The following is a 9,010-nucleotide window of genomic DNA, read 5'->3' on the forward strand; positions in this document are numbered from 1 at the left end:
GGCTATATTAAGCAGAGGAATGTGCTCGGACTTCTGAAATCATAGGATAAATTCACATCAAGACCTTTACAAGTGAACAGGGCTAATCAGCCCTCTCTTGATGTCAGCTAAGTGGAGGTAAACAAGATTCAGTCCTTCCTTGTCCCTTGGTTACCTTTGTAAATGGCACATTAATTCAGCGAAGAAGGAACTTATACCCAGATACCTTGACCCAGGGGTGTAGCTATGTGGGGCCCCACAGATAACGCCCTGACCCCCTCTACATTTGACCCCCCCCCTGCCGCCGCCCGCCCCACCGCATCAGCTACCTTGTTTGCTGGCGGGGGTCCCCAATCCCCGCCAGCTGAAGAGGCTTCTTCAGCGCCGGTCGACTCTGGCGCCTTCGTTGTGTGATCATCTGTTTCTGACACCTTACGACCTGCACCGGCGGGGGGGGGGGGGGGGGGGGGGTGGGGGTGGTTGCAGTTGCGGCGGCGGGGGTTGACAAGGTCTGGCTACGCCCCTGCCTTGACCACTGAAATCCAGAAACAATCCCTAAATACTGGTATTTCTTTTTTGTGGTAAGTCTTGTGAAGGGTGGTCCTCCCTTGCTCTGTGATGGTCGGTAGGTGGATTATTCCAAGGAAGATTTATCGCCTCAAGAAAACTGGAGGACTGGTGCAGATTCTTTGATTTTGCAGGTTATAAAGCAGATTTCTGTCCTCTCACTGGGTAAAAACATGAGTTTACATAGTCCAATAGTTGTATATGACAAGAAGAAGGAGAAGTAAAGCCACCGACAGCAGCATGTTCTTTCGATTCTCGTGACGCAGGGAGCTCAGCTCTTTCTCTGAAAGAAACAGAAAGGCAAGTGAGAGGCTTGCGTGCTCCTGCCATGTGCTGACATGTGGAAAGCAGCAGACATGGCACATGACATTCCCACAGTCCCTGGCCTGGCTAAGGCGGGAAGAGGAGGAGCAGAGAAAGGTTGGAGCGTCCGGGACGGTGAAGACAGTGTGGGAGCTTCAATGAGTTCCCTGAGGACTGGACAGGAGACACATGGATTATAGAGTCCGCACAACATCACAATCACAGCCCGATGAGATTCAGTCCTACCACTGCCACTTACCCACTGTGTGGTTGTAATCAAGTTACTCAACATACGTGCATACTTTTTTTTAAAAAATAATGGTATGATACAGACGTTCAAATATTTGAAAGGTATTAATCCGCAAACGAACCTTTCCGGAGATGCGAAGGCGGTAGAACGAGAGGACATGAAATGAGATTGAAGGGGGGGCAGACTCAAGAAAAATGTCATGAAGTATTTTTTCACGGAGAGAGTAGTGGATGCTTGGAATGCCCTCCCGCGGGAGGGTGGTGGAAATGAAAACGGGTAACGGAATTCAAACATGCGCGGGATAAACATAAAGGATTGGGTGGCAGAACCGGTGGATGGGAGGTGGGGATAGTGCTGGGCAGACTTCTACGGTCTGTGGCCAGAGCCAGTGGTTGGGAGGCGGGGCTGGTGGTTGGGAGGCAGGGCTGGTGGTGGGAGGTGAGGATAGTGCTGGGCAGACTTATACGGTCTGTGCCAGAGCCAGTTGGTGGGAGGCGGGGCTGGTGGTTGGGAGGCGGGGATAGTGCTGGGCAGACTTATACGGTCTGTGCCCTGAAGAGGACAGGTACAAAACCAAAGTAGGGTATACACAAAAAGTAGCACATATGAGTTATCTTGTTGGGCAGACTGGATGGACCATGCAGGCTTTTTCTGCCGTCATCTACTATGTTACTGGAACCACAGAAGGAAAAGCATGAGCAAACCAAAGCCAAAAGAACAAGCCAATGCACAAGGCTATAATACAGAGTAAAAACAACGTGGTTATTTTAATTTTCACCCATCCCCACACCTCCCACAATCCCCAACAGATGCATATTCAACCTCTCTGAGCTGCAGGGAGCGGAACTAGTTTGTTACAGCAGCAGGCTAAGAACTCAGAAATCCAGAGTCCAAATCCCACAAATACTCCTTGTGACCTTGAGCAAGTCACCTAACCCCGCACTGCTTTCAAGTACGAGCAGAGTGTAAGCTCTCAAAGGACAGAGAAACACCTAATACTTAGTATACTACTTAACATTTCATAGAGCGCTACTAGGTTACGCAGCGCTGTACAATTTAACAAAGAGAGACAGTCCCTGCCAAAGAGCTTACAATCTAATAGACAGTGAAACGGTCGGTCCGATAGGGGCAGTCAAATTGGGGCAGTCTGGATTCACTGAACGGTAGGGGTTAGGTGCCGAACGCAGCATTGAAGAGGTGGGCTTTAAGCAAAGACTTGAAGACGGGCAGGGAGGGCGCTTGGCGTAAGGGCTCAGGAAGTTATTCCAAGCATAGGGTGAGGCGAGGCAGAATGAGCGGAGCCTGGAGTTGCGGTGGTGGAGAAGGGTACTGAGAGGAGGGATTTATCCTGTGAACGGAGGTTACGGGCGGAATGTAAGGGGAGATGAGGTAGAAAGATAGTGAGGGGCAGCAGACTGAGTGCATTTGTAGGTAAGAAGGAGAAGCTTGAATTGAATGCGGTATCTGATCGGAAGCCAGTGAAGTGACCTGAGGAGAGGGGTGATATGAGTATATCGGTTCTGGCGGAATATAAGATGTGCAGCAGAGTTCTGAACAGATTGAAGGGGGGATAGATGGCTAAGTGGGAGGCCGGTGAGGAGTAAGTTGCAGTAGTCAAGGCGAGAGGTAATGAGAGCGTGGACGAGAGTTCGGGTGGTGTGTTCAGAGAGGAAAGGGCGAATTTTGCTGATGTTAAAGAGGAAGAAGTGACAGGTCTTGGCTATCTGCTGGATATGCGCAGAGGAAGGGAGGAGTCAAAGATTACTCCGAAGTTGCGGGCAGATGAGACGGGAGGATGAGGGTGTTATCAACTGAGATAGAAAGTGGAGGAAGAGGAGAAGTGGGTTTTGCTGGAAAGACGATAAGCTCGGTCTTGGACATGTTCAGTTTCAGGTGGCGGTTGGACATCCAGGCAGCAATGTCGGATAAGCAGGCCGATACCTTTGCCTGGGTCTCTGCGGTGATGTCTGGTGTGGAGAGATACAGTTGGGTGTCATCAGCATAGAGATGATACTGGAAACCATGAGATGAGATCAGGGAGCCCAGGGAAGAGGTGTGGATTGAGAAGAGAAGGGGTCCAAGGACAGATCCCTGGGGAACACCAACAGATAAGGGGATGGGGGGTGGAGGAAGATCCATGAGAGTGAACTTTGAAGGTGCGGTGGGAGAGATAGGAGGAGAACCAGGAGAGGACAGAGCCCTGGAACCCAATGAGGACAGTGTGGCAAGAACTACAACTAAAAAGGGCCTGAGCTAAATCCAACCCTCCCCCCCCCCCTTCCTACGCTTGTATGTAACTCACCTTAGGTACCAATGAAATCCAAATAAAGAATAATTCTTTCTGACGGCACATGACTGCTCCTGCCTGCATTTGTAAAACATGCTGGACTTTCCACTCCCTTCTTCTTCTCACTCTTTTCCACCCAGACTGGAGACTCCTCTTAAAGCATTCACAAGCGGAGTGGAATGGGTAGACGTGAATCTCTTGTTTACTCTTTCCAAAAATATTAGGATTAGAGAGCACTAATGAAGCTACAAAGTAGTAAATTTAAAATATACCAGAGAAAATATTCTTTACTGAACGTGTAATTAAACTCTGGAATTCATTGCCAGAGAATGTGCTAAAAGAAGTTAGCTTAGCAGGGTTTAAAAACGGTTTGGATAACTTCCTAAAAGTTCATAAGCCATTATTAAGATGGATTTGGGGAAAATCCACTGCTTATTTCTAGGATAAGCAGCACAAAAAAAAAAGGAGAAGAGACGGCTAGGGGAGACATGATAGAGGTATATAAAATAATGAGTGGAGTGGAACAGGTGGATGTGAAGCGTCTGTTCACGCTTTCCAAAAATACTAGGACTAGGGGGCATGCGATTAAACTACAGTGTAGTAAATTTAAAACAAATCGGAGAACATTTTTCTTCACCCAACGTGTAATTAAACTCTGGAATTCATTGCCGGAAAATGTGGTGAAGGCGGTTAGCTTAGCAGAGTTTAAAAAGGGGTTGGACGGTTTCCTAAAGGACAAGTCCATAAACCGCTACTAACGGACTTGGAAAAATCCAAATCCCAGGAATAACATGTATAGAATGTTTGTACGTTTGGGAAGCTCGCCAGGTGCCCTTGGCCTGGATTGGCCGCTGTCGTGGACAAGATGCTGGGCTCGATGGACCCTTGGTCTTTTCCCAGTATGGCATTACTTATGTACCGTTTTGGGATCTTGCCAGGTACTTGTAACCTGGATTGTAACCTGGAGGATGTAATGGGGCAATTTGACAAAATGAAGAGTAGCAAATCTCCTGGACTGGATGGTATTCATCCTAGAGAACTGATAGAATTGAAAAATGAACTTGCGGAACTATTGTTAGTAATATGTAATTTATCTTTAAAATCGAGCATGGTACCGGGAGATTGGAGGGTGGCCAATGTAACACCCATATTTTAAAAAGGTTCCAGAGGAGATCTAGGAAATTACAGACTGGTGAGACTGACGTCAGTGCGGGGCAAAATGGTAGAGACTATTATAAAGAACAAAATTACAGATCACATTCAAAAGCACGGATTAATGAGACAAAGCCAACATGGATTTAGTGAAGGGAAATCTTGCCTCACCAATCTATTACATTTCTTTGAAGGGGTGAACAAACATGTGGATAAAGGGGAGCTGGTTGATACTGTGCATCTGGATTTTGAAAAGGCATTTGACAAAGTACCTCATGAAAAGCTCCAGAAGAAACTGGAGAGTCATGGGATAGGAGGTAGTGTCCTATTGTGGATTAAAAACTGGTTAAAAGATAGAAAACAGAGAGTAGGGTTAAATGATCAGTATTCTCAATGGAGAAGGGTAGTTAGTAGGGTTCCCCAGGGCTCGTGCTGGGACCGCTGCTTTTTAACATATTTATAAATGACCTAGATATGGGAGTAACTAGTGAGGTAATTAAATTTGCTGATGACACAAAGTTATTCAAAGTCGTTAAATTGCGGGAGGATTGTGAAAAATTACAAGAGGACCTTACGATACTGGGAGACTGGGTGACTGGGCATCTAAATGGCAGACGATGTTTAAGGTGAGCAAGTGCAAAGTGATGCAAGTGGGAAAGAGGAACCCAAATTACAGGTACGTAATGCAAGGTTCCATGTTAGGAGTCACCAACCAAGAAAGGGATCTAGGTGTCATCACTGATATGTTGAAACCCTCTGCTCAGTGTGCTGCTGTGGCTAAGAAAGCAAATAGAATGTTAGGTATTATTAGGAAAGGAATGGAAAACAAAAATGAGGATGTTTTAATGCCTTTGTATTGCTCCATGGTGCGACTGCATCTCGAATATTGTCTTCAATTCTGGTCGCAGCATCTCAAAAAAGATATAGTGGAATTATAAAAGGTACAGAAAAGGGCGATTAAAATGATAAAGGGGATAGGACGACTTCCCTATTAGGAAAGGCTGAAGCAGCTAGGGCTCTTCAGCTTAGAGAAAAGAAGGTTGAGGGAGATATGATAGAGGTATATAAAAATAATGAGTGGGGTGGAACGGGTAGATGTGAATCGTTTGTTTACTCTTTTTTTTACATTTGTACCCCGCGCTTTCCCACTCATGGCAGGCTCAATGCGGCTTACATATTGTATACAGGTACTTATTTGTACCTGGGGCAATGGAGGGTTACTTGCCCAGAGTCACAAGGAGCTGCCTGTGCCTGAAGTGGGAATCAAACTCCCACTTAGCTTAGCTTAGCGGGGTTTAAAAAAAAGGTTCGGACGCCTTCCTAAAAGAAAAGTCTATAGATCATTATTCAAATGACTTAGGGAAAATCCACTGCTTATTTCTGTGATAAGCAGCATAAAATGTATTGTACTGTTTTGGGATCTTGCCAGGTACTTGTGACCTGGATTGGCCACTGTTGGAAACAGGGTGCTGGGCTTGATGGACCTTTGGTCTGTCCCAGTGTGGCAACACTTATGTACTTATGGCAATGTCACTGACCAAGGTGAAAATCTGATATTAAGTCAGGAGGACACTCTGCAGACCCGCAAAGACATTTCAATCATGCGCTTTAAACTGTCAGTGCAAATAAGTTAAATTCAGCAGATTTTGAGCATAACATTCTTGGTGTTCACACTTGTCATTTCAATTTCCTCATGTGATGTTTCGAAGTACCTTTACTACATGAAGTTTAACAAAGAATATTTATCATGCTGTGTGTTTGTTGCCTCTATTATAGATCTATGTTTGAATCAAGTTTTATTATTGTACACCGAGACATTTGCTTGTTATAGAGCCCCATTATTTTGAAACACAGTGCACAATATTCCCCCAAGTACCCAAAGTCACCCCCTTCACCAGCCCCTAAAAGGGAAAGTTGAACCCAATTTTTCACATGCTCTATCTCTGTTAAAGCAGAAGTGCTGGATGTAAAGCTTCTGCAACTCCTTCCCTTCCTTCTTGCCCCTCAACCACCCACCCCATTTTCTCTTTTTTTATATATATGCAATGTTAGTACAACAGAGACTGAATTCCTCAGAACTACTTATTTTTTTTTTCTCTGTGTGTTTTGACAAGACCTGCAACACTCCATGGAGCAAGGACTGTCTTATATAAGTGTGTACAGCATCGCTTATGCCTTATAGCAGTTTATAAACAATTATTATAATACTGAACATAGCCTGAACTGTATACTGTGTACGTATAATCTGATCAAAAAATCTGCAAGATCCACTTTTACCAGCAGAGGCCAGTCTAGCACCATCATCAAAGTCCTGAGAATGAGAAGCAGATGAGGCCTGCCAAAGAAATGTGTATCATGCATCAAATGAACAGAGCCACCAGCTGAACTGCACTACTTACCATAGTTGAAGACCTTGGTTGTAGAATATCTTTTCTTTCTCCAAAGACCTTCTGCAAATAATCAGAAAAGCAGTTTCATTCATACAGCTGACGGGGGGAGGGGGGGGGGGGCATCCGATGAAGCTACAATGTAGTAATTTAAAACAAATCGGAGAAACTTTTCTTCACTCAATGTGTAATTAAACTCTGGACTTCATTGCCAGAGAATGTGGTAAAGGCGGTTAGCTTAGCGGAGTTTAAAAAAGGTTTAAAAAAGGTTTGGACAGCTTCCTCAAGGAAAAGTCCATAGACCATTATTAAATGGACTAGGGGAAAATCCATATTTCTGGGATAAGCAGTATAAAATGTTTTGTACATTTTTGGGATCTTGCGGGTGTTTGTGACCTGGATTGGCCACTGTTGGAACAGGATGCTGGGCTTGAGGACCTTCGGACTTTTCCCAGTATGGCAATACTTATGTATTTATGTACCCAGGAGCAGAGATCCCTTTCCCCACTTCCTCTTCAGATATACACATTACATGCCCCAAGTGTGCATGGGGGGAAGGGTTGTCGGTAGGGGCTGGACCACCATCTACCGAATGTGGATAGGGATGAGCCTCCTGCATGCACAGGCCTGGTTCTGGCAATTAAGAGCAGGGCCTCCTTTTTTGGTACCTTCTATCCTCGCTCAGCTCCTCAATACGTAACTTCAAATCCACATCCTCCAGGTTCCTCGACAGGCAGCCAGCTTCTGCTCCACTCCTTCAATCGAAAGTGATCATAAAATGGGAATTAGTAGAGTAATGCATTCAGCTTCTTAGCCTGGATGGGAGGGTCCACTAAGCAGTGCTGTGACAGCGGCATCCAGTAGCCAGTGTTAATCAAAGAACTAGGACAAAGTACTTAAGTAAAGTAAAAATAAATGTTACAATGAAAACACATCAAAGACAATTAAAAACATTTTAAAAACACATAAAAAATTATTTAAGTGAAAGTAAAAAAAGCTGTTGCCTAATATATACTTTTGAGTAAAAAGTAAAAGTACCATAACTGCAGCAAATATTAACATTTTTACCCCAACAATTTATTACTCTACAATTCAGTCTACTTTGCTTTTAGTAAAACTACATTTTGAAAATGACTGTCACTCACTTCAGTGTACTTAGGAGTCTTTAGACATAAAACATAAGACATAAGCATCGCCACACTGGGACAGACCAAAGGTCCATCTAGCCCAGCACCCTGTGTCCGACAGTGGCCAATCCAGGTCACAATCACAATCCACCACAGCTAAAGAGGTGTCCAACAACTGGAAGTGGATTGTTCGGTTTGATAAAAAGTTCCTTCAGATCAGGCCAGGCTGCAGCATTACTGATGTCTTTTAACTGGGTCTGCAGGTATTGATCAAAGGAATCTCCGTCTGAAACACCTGACTTCCTTATAGCAAAGAATGCATTATCATCATGGTTGTCTTCGTCGTCATCATCTGCATTAGTAGTAATGATAATTTATCACTTGCTTCTTCATCTTTATTAGCATTGTCATGCTGTCCAATTACAGAGGCTTTCACAAAGTTGAAATCGTTGTCTGTTGTTGTCCTAACTATTTTTCATCTGATGGCAAACTCTGAATATCTTCAACAACTGATGCAAGAATGTCAGATGCATAGAAATTGGAAACTCTTCCATCTTAAGGCCAGACAAGCAGACTATCAATCCAGTGGACTGTCACACCAATGTAAAATTTTCCATGGGATGTCCAGCAGTCTCTTGTGATAGAGACATATGTCGTCTGTTCACAAAAAATTGCAACCAGCTTCATCTGTGACCCAACTCATCACTATTCTGTTTGGATGGAGACTAGTAACCAGGTCAACAAACACAGACAACTCTATTGTTCTCATACCTGAACACCAAGATTTAAGATGAGATGATCCACTGTGTGACGAGGTTTGCAACTACAATGTACATAAAAATGACCCGACTCGGCCGTGTTTCGGCCCAATGGCCTGCCTCAGGGGTCTTTGTAACCTTGGAAGATGTAACTCGGAATGTGTACTCCAGGGGAATATCAAGACACAATCCTCTTAGGT

General features: G+C 44.5%; 1 protein-coding gene across 1 annotated transcript; it reads right to left on the bottom strand.

The window, feature by feature from the left end:
- Window positions 1-503: 503 nt before the first annotated feature.
- CCDC167 (coiled-coil domain containing 167) lies at window positions 504-7,687 on the bottom strand (the record flags this gene model as incomplete). The annotated part of the gene is given in 5 exon segments (XM_030199251.1): window positions 504-829; window positions 5,114-5,125; window positions 6,951-6,988; window positions 7,594-7,654; window positions 7,657-7,687. Coding segments are annotated over 5 exon segments (246 nt in total), but the record flags the coding sequence as incomplete, so codon positions are not given.
- Between the last annotated feature and the right edge of the window lie 1,323 nt (window positions 7,688-9,010).

The sequence above is a fragment of the Microcaecilia unicolor genome, chromosome 3 (genome assembly GCF_901765095.1).
Source record: "Microcaecilia unicolor chromosome 3, aMicUni1.1, whole genome shotgun sequence".
NCBI classification, from domain to species: Eukaryota; Metazoa; Chordata; class Amphibia; order Gymnophiona; family Siphonopidae; genus Microcaecilia; species Microcaecilia unicolor.